This window comes from Ailuropoda melanoleuca, chromosome 12 (assembly GCF_002007445.2).
Source record: "Ailuropoda melanoleuca isolate Jingjing chromosome 12, ASM200744v2, whole genome shotgun sequence".
In the NCBI taxonomy this organism is placed as follows: Eukaryota; Metazoa; Chordata; class Mammalia; order Carnivora; family Ursidae; genus Ailuropoda; species Ailuropoda melanoleuca.
This window is the reverse complement of record NC_048229.1, coordinates 980,472-993,251: the sequence shown is the minus strand read 5'-3', so window position 1 is coordinate 993,251 and position 12,780 is coordinate 980,472. Positions and strand designations below refer to the sequence as shown.

General features: G+C 54.6%; 1 protein-coding gene across 2 annotated transcripts in view; it reads left to right on the top strand.

Moving 5' to 3' along the window:
• Positions 1-12,780, top strand: part of SFSWAP (splicing factor SWAP) — a 67,492-nt gene that overhangs the window by 35,024 nt on the left and 19,688 nt on the right. For both annotated transcript variants that reach the window (XM_019803757.2, XM_034639556.1), the window contains exons 12-13: positions 5,175-5,405; positions 6,459-6,649. In XM_019803757.2, coding sequence (XP_019659316.2) covers positions 5,175-5,405; positions 6,459-6,649 — 422 coding nt within the window. The remainder of the gene's footprint in view (positions 1-5,174; positions 5,406-6,458; positions 6,650-12,780) is intronic.

The following is a 12,780-nucleotide window of genomic DNA, read 5'->3' as shown; positions in this document are numbered from 1 at the left end:
AGGAGTGGGGGAGGTATTTACTCTCCGTGTTTCAGAAGGACAAGCCAGCCCGCCTGGAATTTAGTTAATAAGAGAAGGACACTTTGGGACTCGGTGGCAGTGACCCCCAGGCTGAAGCAGCCTCTGCTAACCAGAGAGGGGGCAGGTGGGAGGCCAGAGCAGCCGGGAGCACCGGGTTGGGCGGGGCGGAGGGGGGAACAGGTGGCTTGACCCTCAGCCCGAGCTGCCTCCACACCGCTAGTATGGCAGCAGGGACCACACAGCCCCACTTCCCTCCCGGTGCGCTCAGAGCCCAGCGCAGCCCTTGCCTGTGACAATCCGGTGTGGAGCGGCAGTGTGCATGGGTGCTAGGGAGGCAGCGTGTCTGAGCACCAGGACCTGGGGCTGCGGCTGGTGGCCTCACCCCTGCAGAGGTTGCCCAGGAACAGCCTCCAGATGGTAAAATACAGTGAAAGCCTGAAAATCACACCGGATGCGAAGACGGACTGAAGATTGTTCTCAGATCTCCAGGGGAGGAGATGGAGATGGTGGAGAAGCATCCAGAGAGAAACATGGGCAGAGAGAGGGCAGATTGGCACATCAGCCCCACATCTGCAGCATTAAATGCCAGATGATTAAGGGGTATGTGGAATTCGGAATGAAAATTATCCTGGGGCTCCTGAGCACAAAGACGCTTACGGACGCGTCAGCACCCCAAAATAATGAGTCAGAGAAAGTGCTCATGATGAGAATGTTTCTTCGTCTTTTTTTCTTGCCCTTCTTCTTCTTTTTTTTTAAGATACTATTTTTAAGTCGTCTTTACATCCAGCGTGGGGCTTGAACTCACGACCCTGAGATCAAGAGTTGCACGCTTCACTGACTGAGCTGGGCAGGCGCCCCCAGTGAGAATATATCTTGTCAAAAAATTATCAAATGCAGCAAATATATCGAACAAAAATTTACATAGCCTTGTATGTTCATATTGGTAAAGAAAACCTGTGATAAGCATTCAGCTCAAGAATGTAGAATCGGTGCCTGGGGGGCTCAGTCAGTGAAGCCTCTGCCTTCAGCGCGTGTCGTGATTGCAGGGTCCTGGGATCAAGTCCCGCATCCGGCTGCCTGCTCTGCGGGGAGTCTGCTTCTCCCTCTGCCTCTTCCCCTGCCCGTGCTCACTCCCGTGCTTTCTCTCTCTCTCTCTGACAAGTAAATAAAATCTTTGAAGAAAAAAGCACCTAGAAGGAGAGCATAAAGTGCATCCGAGGAGTACAGGAGAGGGGGAGCACTGCATCAGAGCAGGAACCGGTGAGGACGTAGGAAAAGGCCAGAGAAGCGTGTTGCTGTGCAAGCAGACACACAGCACACAGCGGGTGAAGAAAATCAGATTTTCCAAGTGCACAGGAATAACACATATAACCATAAATGTGAATGAATTTGAAAATAACTGAAAAAGTTGGGAAATTATAAATCGCAAATATTGTGTCAAGAAGAGGCAGCGGATGGACGTACAGGTCTGGAAGAAGTTAGGGGACGTTCACCGGTCAGTGGAGTCCCAGAACGCAGCGGGCAGGACCGCATCGGGTCGAGTTTGTTCCTGCGAGAAGGAGGAGGAGCCTGTGCCGCAGAAGCAAGCGCCTTGAGATGCTGGGCAGCACGTGCAGGCGCCACCCCCGCGGAGAGCAGACGAGCCCCAGTAGGCGCCACGTGCCCCGCGGTGTGACGGGGAAGCTCCTTCAGTGCGACAGTAACTGATGTCGGGAAGTCAGGCCCTCGATTCACAGAACAAGTAAATACGACGTCTGCCCCACGTCTGACAACAGTAGTTCCAGACAGATTGCTTATTTAAATGTTAAAAAAAAAATCACAAAGGGGCGCCTGGTTGGTGCAGTTGCTAACTCGCTTTCGGCTCAGGTCACGATCTCAGGGTCCTGGGAGGGAGCCCTGTGCCAGGCTCTGTGCTGAGGGCGCAGTCTGCTTGTCCCTCTCCCGCTGCTCCTGTGCACACATTCTCTCTAAAGTAAATAAAATATTTTTTTAAAAAAACCACGAAGATAGAAGAAAAGGAAGGCAATTTCTTTTTTATAATCTAAGAGTTGGAATAGACTTCCTAAACATTGAAGCCATAAATCCTAAGGAAAGACTAGGAGGTCTGATGGGGCAGGACCTGAATGAAGTTAAGGGACAAATGTTGGGGTGCTGGTGACTGCTCCCACGGCAGAAGAAGAAAGGGGAGCGTGTGCCCTGTGGGAAGGGCTCGGTGCCCGGTGAGGAAGGACCGTCAGGGTGCAGGGAGTAGTAGACCGAAGACGCGGGCAGGTCACTCACAAAAGAAGAAAAATAGATGGTCAGTAAGTAAATTTTTAAAGTGTATCTTCGTTAACAATGCTGTTTTTTGCCTCTCGAGTTAGTGAAGTTAAACATGATGCTCAGCGAGGGAGAGGCTCAGGCGGTGGGGACTCGCAGCGTCTCTGCAGGCGTGCACGGGCACAGCCCCCCGGAGACCGGCCTCTGTGTGCGGACGCGCCCGTGCTCCAGCCCCTGCAGCCCAGCCTGGCCTCCGTGCCAGGGGCTCACCGTGCCAGGGGCTCACCGCAGGGCTCGTGGGCGCTGAGAAGTAAACCCTCAGAGATAGTCGTGGGAAGCTCAAATAAATTGGGACGTCCAGACCAAGAAGTAATACTCGGTTTTTCAAAATGATCTCTACTGACAAGGAAACATAGCAAGGTGCTGCTGGCCGAGGGAAGCAGACTGTAACGCTCGAGTGCGGCCCCATTGGCGTGTGTGTGCAGGCACACACGTGCGTCCCTGAGAACTGTGCGGTGACTTCTCCCCACGGCTGCTCTGCGGCTGATCTGATTGTCAGCCTGTGGTTTCAGAGTTTTCCACAGAGAACGTGATGACTTCTGAAGGCGGGTGTTAGTAACGAGGTTTGTTCCCTTACCGAGGGAAGCGTATCCGCTGTGGAGGATGGAGGCCTGGGGCCTGTGGGTGCCTCCACGCACACGGACTGACCACCTGCTGCTTGCAACTGGCTCCCAGCCGCGTTGGCCCCGCGTCCTGCGGCCTAGGGTGAGCAGGCCGTGGACACACGACACGAAACCTGCAGACGTGTGGAGGAGAGAGTCCAGGCAGGCGTCTGTGAGCTGAGGCTGGTGGAGGAGGAAGCAGTCAGGTGGAAGGAGGCGGGGGAAGGGAGGCTGACAGCAGTGGGCAGCACACACGGAGGCTCTGCACACGGAGGCGGGGCCGGAGCCTGGGCACATCCTTGCTGCAGGGGAACCGGGGGTAGGTTCCCTTACACGAAGGAAGGGTCTCCCGTCCCCGGCTGTCTGGCTCAGCTAGCTGAGGAAGTTGGCCTTCGTAGCCTCGGTTCCCCATCTGTAAGCAGGGAGCCCAGCAGCATCCCTGGCAGGGCTGCCCATTGGTGAGGTGAGGCCCGCGGGCTGTCGTGGTGCTCCATTCCGTTACTAAATCGCTTCAGCGTCTGCGTCAAGTAACGTGCTCTCTGGCCTTGCGTTTCACGGGCATAAATGCCAGTGTCCGTACAAGTGTTGTGTTAGCATAGAAAGTGTTCCAGAAGCTTTCATTTTAAAATGTGACATTTGTCGATGGCTGGTTTTTCCAATTTGGAGGAAGAGGTGGTTTGAGAATCACCAGTTATTTCAAGATGGAATCCTGTAGCCCCAAGTCCATGAGCAATTTTGATGAACATGTAAGTGAATGTTTTTTGCTTTTTAAGTTCAGTTGACTGTATGTTTGTTAAAGAGATCATATTACTATAGGCAATAAAGGGTTAACATTAAACTTTTTCTCTCACAGCAAATTTCAGGGTGTTCAAATGCAGCGTGCTGTGGTGAGCACGCCCCCCACTCCCCCCACCGCCCACCCCGTAGTCCTCAAATCGTAGCCTTTCATCCGTAGACAATTTAGCGCATCTGAAAAGGTGGGACTGCTTGTGGACAAGTGCCGGACGGTGGGGACGCGGCCCCTCCCAACAGACTGCGTCCCTGACCCCCGTGTGGCCTCTGGCAGGTCTGCCATCGCGGGGCGCAGGCGGTGCAGAGCTGATTTTCCGTGTGACTTGCCGGCGATGCCTTTCCCAGCACTTAGCATCAGGCACGCTCTAGCTGGAGGTGGTTGGGGACAGAAGACAGTCACGTTTCAGACACCTGGGGCAGTCGCGCACTTCAAGGCCGGCATGGCTTGTGGAGCCACAGAATGCTGATGGTGGGACCCTCGGGACCAGCTGGGCCTCCCCTCCCTGTGTGCGGTCACCGACAGACACAGCCCTTCTAGAACCTGCCGGTTTTCTTAGGGAAAACGTCAGGCACGTCCGCAAATACCGTGCCGCGATGAGCATACCTACCCAGACCCCCTTCCGGAGTTCTCGGAGTTAGCTGCTGTGTGCTGCACTTTAAAATTTCCCTTTGCTGTGGTTTACTTGAATATCCTTCATTAAATAATAATTCACGGGTTCTATAAGTGAAGTACCTTAATACAGTCCATTAGGTGTCGCTAGGAACCGCCTTCACCGTGGTGTCTGAAGGAGCGAGGGACTCAACGAGTGAGTTGTTGAGCGGATGGTGGGTACGGGGAAGAAGATTATTTCCTTCTGGGCCTTTGTATTTCTCTTAAATTAAAATTTCCAAATAGCCTCGGGGAGAACGTGGAACCAGCCAGGATTTGGTGGCAGCAGTAGCGTGGTCTGACGTAACTCCTCACACGAGTAGGTGCCTGATAAAACGTGTGCTGAGTGAGGGGCTGGGCCCAGTAACTTCTGCATTGTCGGAAGAGGGTACTTTATACGGTTGGGATTTTTTAGAAACACTTCTTTATGGTGGAGTCGCATTAACCTCTGCAAATTCAGCCATAAAGGAAGGAAAACCCCAAGGAGAATTGACCCTTTATAAATGCAGCAACCCTGACTCGCCCTCTGCGTCTGCGTCCCTGGAGAGGTGTGCATGGGGTCCCCTGGCGAGCCGGCCCAGCCTCCCCGCGTGCAATGTGCGTTTCAGCAGCCCCCTCTGGCAACACAGTGCTGCGCGCTGCCCCCAGAAGCTCCCTCTGCGTAAGATGTGGCTCCACTCGGGACGTCACCCCGCCAGCCGGTGCTCGTGAGGATGGTGGGGCCCGTGAGGGTTTCTGCTCTGTGCTTCCGGTACCTAAAAATGTATCCCCATTTTCACTTTTCTCAATAGCTTCATTTGCTCCAATAAGCTTTGCAATCAAGGCCAAAGAAAATGATCTACTTCCCCTGGAAAAAAACCGTGTTAAGCTAGATGATGACAGTGATGATGATGAAGAAGGCAAAGAAGGCCAAGAAAGTTCTAGTAGTGCTGCAAACACTAACCCGGCAGTGACCCCACCCTGCGTAGTCGTTGAGGAGAAGCGGCCTCAGCTTACCCAGGAGGAGCTAGAAGCGAAGCAAGGTTTGTCAATACGTTTTCAACTTCTCGGAAGAGAAAAGTGTGCAAACACAAGATTAACCTGCTAAGCCCACAGCACAGGGACTGCCGGCTGGGACCCCCGCCTGTGGACACCAGAACGGAGGGGGCTCGGTGGGAGTGCCGCGCGTGCGGAAAGTTCTCGGTTAGAGCAGCAACCACCGCTCTTGCCTAAGCATGAGGCGCAGTGCCGCTGGCAGCTTGTTTCTAGAGTCTGCCCAGAGTGCTTTGGTGGGAGGGCGGGGCCCTCATGCTCTGACCGCAGCCTGGGGGCAAGCGTTCAGCCTGTGCTCCCGGGCCGGGTCTGTAGCAAACAAGGAGATGCCCTTTTGTGGGGCGCTGTGCCCGCAGAGCTGTCAGACCCTTCAAGGTGACGCAGGCCCAGGCTGGGTCCCCGCCCGGCCACCGGCTGCCCCGGCACCACCAGCGATATTTGTGCGGACGCTCCCCCTAGCCCCCCCCCCGGCCCCCCAGAGCACATTGTGTTCTGTGCTGATGTAGTTATTAACCGTGGCATCCCAGCTTCTGTCTGTTCTCCCCGGGTCTGTGCGCACACGCTGGAGCAGCATTGACGGAGGGATGCCTTACTCAGACCTGGCTCGGGCGCAGTTGCCGCCCCCAGCAGGCTCGGCTCTGGGCACGTGCGTCTGAACCCGCGCCGACTGCCGTAAACTGAGCGACGTGTTGGACCGTTCCGAGTACACTCCCTTGCCGGGGATGAGCGCTTGGGGCATGTGGTGCTGGGCGCCATTCTGAGGGTCTCCATGGTTCCAGCTCTCTGCTGTGGAATCCCATCAACCTTCTGACTTTGATTCTGAAGGCAAAATATTAGAATACTAATAATAAGCATTTTGTGAACTAATTCTCCAAAATTCAGTTTGCCTGATCTGTTTATCCTGAAATTTGGGTCATGGTCATCTTTTAGAACAACTGCATTGTATTTCCTGACCCTTCTATTGCTTGTGAAAATTAAGTTAGCCAGGTATTTATGAAATACCATGTGTTCTAAACCCCGCTTTCTTCTCTTTACTCCTTAAGCAAAGCAAAAGCTGGAGGACCGGCTCGCAGCTGCTGCCCGAGAGAAGCTGGCCCAGGCGTCCAAGGAGTCGAAGGAGAAGCAGCTCCAAGCAGAACGTAAAAGGAAGGCAGCTTTATTTTTACAAACCTTAAAAAATCCCCTGCCAGAAGCAGAAGTCGGAAAAGTTGAGGAAAATGCCTTCGGTGCGGAGGTGAGTTAAGGTCCACATCAGCAGTCCAGGTAGAAGCAGGTGCGTGTGGGTCTCCAGCCCCGAGGGGCCCGGGGCGTGTGCTCCAAACTCCCATCAGAGCAGCGGCGGCAGGTGCCGGGTGCCGTCTCCCAGACTCGGACCTCGCACCCCGGGCCGGGAACCTCTGTGCCTGCGAGCACACGAGGCCGCTGGGGGGTTTCCCTCAGAGGGACGCGCGTCCACCTGGGGACACACTCGGCCAGAGCGCTGACAGCTCGGGTCCGTGTCAACATCAGTGCTTGAATTCACAGGAAAAGGCAGACATGGTCACGGCCGTGCCCAGCCCTCCACATGGTTCCCCCCCTTCCCCGGGGTGGGGATGGGACTTCTCTGCTGTCCCCAGGCTGTCTTGGAGCGACCTTTCCCGGTGAGGTACAAGGCGCCCTGTGCGCTTCCGCTTGGATTGCGTGGATGTCTCTGAGAGTCCAGCGCCATGACTCAAACGCATTTGGACTGCACGTAGCCGCTGGGTGTATTTCTTTTCTGAGGAAAACCTCGCTCGGGGTTCCAGGCTCCCACTTCCCGCTGCCGGCCAAGCCCGCTGTCTGCCGTCAGGAGTCAGTCCGGGGCTCAGTCAGGGAGAGGCAGAGGCCGACATGCCTCCACGGGGACAGCTGCGGCTCGTGGGGGGCGGGGAGCTGGTACAGGGGGCTTGGAGGGAGCCGTGTGCGTGTCCTACGTTGTCGTGATGCTGTGTGTGCGGGTGGAAAGGGTAGCTCACGGACATCTGCATAAGGAGCTGTTTTAGCCCATTACGTTACACGGTCGCATCTGAATTTCCCGACAACACTGTGTCTGAGTGAAAACTCGGTCACAGCCACAATTATTCATCCTTCATACGCAGTTTTCCCCAGTCTGCTGTGTTGCCTCCTCACGGCTACCAGAATTATCTCCCTGTGAACACGAGCTAGGCTTCAGCTCGGGCTCTTTTCCTGTTTAGGCATGGATGGCGTCTCCCCACCTTTCTTGTTTGCAGGCTTGCGTTTGGAATCTATAATACATAGACACGAGTGGTGATGCTGCTTGTTTAAATCACTGGGTCAGTCTTCTGTGTATCTAGTGGGAGAGATCGTAGCTTCTGAACTATTTCAGCAAAAACGTAATGGTAGGAGCAGGTGGTCATAATGTTTTTAGTTGCTTTGAAACAAATACTGTAATTACATTGGCAGTTGTCATAAATGAGATTCAACTTGGAAGTATTTTAGCCTCAAGCAGCTTCTGGAGACAGGTTACCCTGCCTTCGTGGGCGGTTCTGTGCACACTTCACTCGCAGGGGCCTGGAGAGCTGTTGGGGCGTGGCCCCCCAGGTCTGCGTGAGCAGCCGTGTGCGGGGCAGCGTAGGGACACCCCTCAGAAGGCCTGGCTCAAAACCTGGCAGGATCTTGCAGGATCTCACCTGCTTTGACTTTGATTACGGCGGGGCATGCACGTGTTGCAGACCGTTCACGTGCAAGGGGGAGGCGCAGATGAGGAAGCAGGCTTCCCTTCTCGTGTGTTCTGGTTTCACAATTCATATGGAATACCATTTATTTTAGTTTTTATTGCATAAAATAAACACACGCACAACTTGTCATTTTAACCCTTTCTAAGCACACCGTTCAGTGGCACTGAGTGCACTCCCGTCACGTGCCACGTCACCACCCTCCACCTCCAGAGTGAGACTGCCCCAGGAACCGCTGGATGGGGGCCCCCTGACACCCACGCCGTCCGTCTCCGTCAGCCTGGCTGCTCTCGGGGCCTCGTGGAGGTGGAGTATTAGTTCTTCTGGGACCAGTTTGTGTCACCTGTCACAATGTGGTTTTTTTAAGCTGAATCATACTCCATTGTATGTGAATACTGCGTTATTTCTCGTGTATTCTCAAGGGAAAGCAATCTATTTTTATGTGTATATTTAAGTATCACAACCCTAGGGCCACACCCTGTGCGTTGCGGTGGTTTGGTGGGCTTTCCGCCGCCCGCAGAGCTCTTTCGTATGCCGCCGTTGGGCTTGTGCTTGGTCAGTGTTCATGGGATGAGTGACTGCTGCCGCCCTTACGCTGACCCAGTCTGCGGCGGAAGTGCAGGCCGCCCCCGGGTCTTCCCGCTGCAACCGTGCTCCCGTGTCTGGGGCACTCACTCAGTGAGCAGAGCTGTAGGGTGAATGCCTGACCGTGGAAATGCTTTTTAAATTTCAGGCACTGCTAGGTGAGCCCCTAACGCGATTGTGGCAGTCTTTGTCTCTCTCCAGGGGCCTGAAAGTACCCTGCCGGTACTGGCGGTCAGCAGCCTCTGACTCTTGTCAGTCTGACAGGCGGAAACATGCGTCTCTTTGGTCCGCGTACGTATTTTAACTGTCCTGATACAGAGTGACTTTTTATGGGCCACGTGGCATCCTGGCCCCTGCCCCCCGAGGGCTGCCTCCGTAGCCTCCCCTCATGTCCTCCTGGCTGCCAACCTGACTCTTGTGATGGCCTTTTGTGACCAGTGTCACCGATGGTTTTCCTCTTTGCCCACCACAGCCCGCCCCACTTGGTAGCTGAACGCAACACAGGTCACCAAATCCCTCACCTCTCTGCTCATTTCAAAGGCCGCTGCAGTACACACCGCGTTCCACGTGCACCTTGCCACCCTGTCCCCCCGCCGACCTGCGTGTCAGGAGAGGGGCCCTTCCGTAATCAGGTACAACCTCACGTCACGTCGTGGAGCGTGTTTATCGACGCGGACACATACAGTCAGTACGTTGCTGAGCAGTGTGTAAGATACGGAAAAGCACGTACATTAGTGGGACACGGAAATCCACATGCACGTCTCGTTTTGGGTGTGTTCTTTTTTTTTTTTTTTTTTAAAGATTTTATTTATGTGGACAGAGACAGCCAGCGAGAGAGGGAACACAGCAGGGGAGTGGGAGAGGAAGAAGCAGGCTCCCAGCGGAGGAGCCGATGTGGGACTCGTTCCCACAATGCCGGGATCACGCCCTGAGCCGAAGGCAGACGCTTAACGACTGTGCCACCCAGGTGCCCCTGGGTGTGTTCTTAATTCAAAATGAAGAGAAACCAGCAGTCTTAAATTTGAGCCCCTTTGAGTTATTACATGATTGTTTGCACAGTAACAGCACATTTCAGGACACTCTTTAGATGCCAGCAGTTTGTTCAAGTTAATGGTCCTGCCTAGTGTATGGGCTCAGCAAGCGTTTGCAAGGGGATGAAAACAAAAATCAGCCTGTGTTGAGCCTCTGTGGTGTTGAAGGCACCGAGACACTTTGAAAGATGAATGAGGAGCCTGTTTCTTACCCAGTGACTACCCAGTCGCATTCGTCCACCAGGACTGTCTTGCCGCGCACAGAGCAGCTGAGCACATGAGCGTGTGGGTGATGCCTGGGCCTCCAGGAGGCAGAGAGGCATCTAGGCAGGGCTTGAGGAACCTCGATCATGCTGAGAGGTGACCACGTAGGGAGGGCTCTCCAGGACCAAAGACCCCCATGTGGTGGAGGTGGGCAACAGCGATTAGCGCAGCCCCCAAGGGTCTGCAGGAGAAGGCACGGTTGGGGTGGCGGTGCCGCAGCGGGATCAGAGTGGGACACTGACGAGGAAGAGCATTTCCATGGGAAGACAGTGCGGTGGCCGCTGTGTCAGGTGGGAGGGCCAGCGAGAGCACGCTGCATGCACGTAGATGACCGGGTGAGGCCGAGGCGCCCGTGCGGCGGAACAGCGGCCCCTCGCTGGTGGGTCGCTTCAGGAGACACGCCATGTGGGACGGGTGACTGACGGGCAGTAAACAGAGATCTGAACATGCAGTGTTATTTTTTTTAAGATTTTATTTATTTATTCTACTCACAATCAGGGGGAGTGGCAGGCAGAGGAAGGAGCAGGCTCCCCGCTGAGCAGGGAGCCCAATAGCGGACTTGATCCCAGGACCCTGAGATCATGACCCGAGCCGAAGGCAGACGCTCAACCGACTGAGCCCCCCAGGCGTCCCCTGAACGTGCAGTTTTAGAGGATGTGTTTCAAAGTCTGAAATGTGAAACTCTAGTAAAATCTTGAGATGTATGCACGATTACCCCGTTTTTATAGTTGACATCGTGTTACTTCACAAACGAGATTATGTTTTAAAGTACATTAGTTCATCTGCTCCTGAGCAGTTCATTGTCCCGTAGCGAGACTAGTAGTTGGTAGTTCTGTGCTAATTTGTTGGCAAATACTTGGTTGTGATCAAAGGACTGACTAGTGTCATTTCACAGTGTCCCTAAACTGGGGGCAGTAAGTTTTTAAATACTCTCATAATTTTCCCAAAGTTCCCCTTGAATTCTCCCCAGTGCCACTCAGACCAACCCGTGTCCTCTCCTTCCCCATGGTAGTGTGTGCTTTGATCATTTTTGCTGGAATATCAATATTCCATCCCAGAAAGGCAACTCTGCTCGTTTGGTGCTGGTCAGCACACGCACCTGTGGCCATGCCTCCTGCAAGCAGTTCCATTAGCCTCTTGATCGCAGGCACAGAGGGCTCGGCCAGGCACCTTCAGAACCAGAGTGGGGAGGTGTGGAGCCGCGGGCAGGGTCTGTCTTCCAGGTTACTTGCATGTGCCATTCAAGTTAGTGAGATTCCAGTTAAGCCAGAAATAGCGTTTATGCACAGAGGTGTTTTCCAGGTGTGCACTTTCCGAAATGGTAGCCACTAGCCACCCATGGTCATTTAAATTTAACTTGATAAAGATTAAATAGAGGGCGTTTGGGTGGCTCAGCTGGTCGAGCGTCTGCCTTCAGCTCAGGTCATGATCTCAGCCCTGTATTGGGCTCCCTGCTTGGGGGCGGGGGGGGGGACGTCTGCTTCTCCCTCTGCCCTGCCCCTCCCCCCGCTCACACTCTGTCTCTATCTCTCAAATAAATGGATAAAACCTTTAAAAAAATTAAATGAAATTCAAAATTCGGGTCCTTAGTCATACTGGCCACATTTCAGGTGCCCAGGAGCCACATGTGGCCAATAGCTAACTGCTGTGGACAGACGGGAGGCACAAAAGGCTTCCCTTGTTGCCACCATTACAGAGTAAATAGCTAGTTGGACGCTGAGCTTATATTCTAGTAGTTTGAACGTCCGGCTCACTGTACCAGCCAGGCTTTGATTGCGCGGGTGAGAAACCGGCCCCACTGCCCCCACGCGGCTTAAGCAGAACCAGTGGGGGGTGGGGCTCACGTTCTGAGTTGTGAGGGTGGTGCAGCCTATCCAGGGCTCAAAAGATGTCTCAAGGGCTCGTCTCCGGCACAGCATCCCCTGGCTGGCTGCATCCTCAGCCCCTGACTCCCCTCATCGCCCACTCAGACCTAAATCCTGGACAGCTCGACTAGGCTCATGTGCGTCTCCCTCAAGGTGGCACGACGACCAGGGAGGTGGAATGTTGCGGTCTGTCTCCTCAGGTAGAGAGAGCTTCTGGTATTCATGGATTGAGGGGCAGAAAGGCCGTTGCCCGCACAGCCAGTATTTGTACAAGTGGGGCAGCAGGTGTCCACTGCACCTGTCCGAACATCTTGCTTACATTTTCTTTAAACGGTTTCATGGCCCAAGTCATTTTTATGCGTCCATGAGGAACACTTCCCTCGGTGCTCCTTGAATTCCCTCGTCCTGTCTCTCTGTGTAGCAGGAATCCCTTCAGGGTCGTTGGAGAGGCCAATATGCACAGCTGTCCCTTCGCAAGTGATGGGAGCACCCCTCCGAGGCCTTGGGGCACCCTGCCCTTGTGTTTGCGAGGCCAGAGCCCCAGGGTTGCACCTGGAGCTTGCGAAGCACATCTTCCCACCGCTGTCCTGTCCGTGCAGAACGGGCATGACCCGGAAGTCTCTCCGGGTGGTGTGTCTTTGAGCTCGGTGCCAGCACTTGCTCGTGGGGAGGCACAGCCTGCATGAGGGTCATGACCGAGCCTGCCCTTCCCCTGCAGAACACGGCTCATCGCCTGCCCTGGCGTGGCGACTGGGCTGTGGGAGGGTCCGGATGTGTCTGCCTTCCTGAGTGAGCGGAGCGGCTCCACTTCAGAAGTGACAGCCGGGGGGGGGGCGGGGGGGACGCGCCCTGGGACTAGCTGTTGGGCCGCAGTGACTGGGCAGGTGGTATTTGTTACCCTTTATT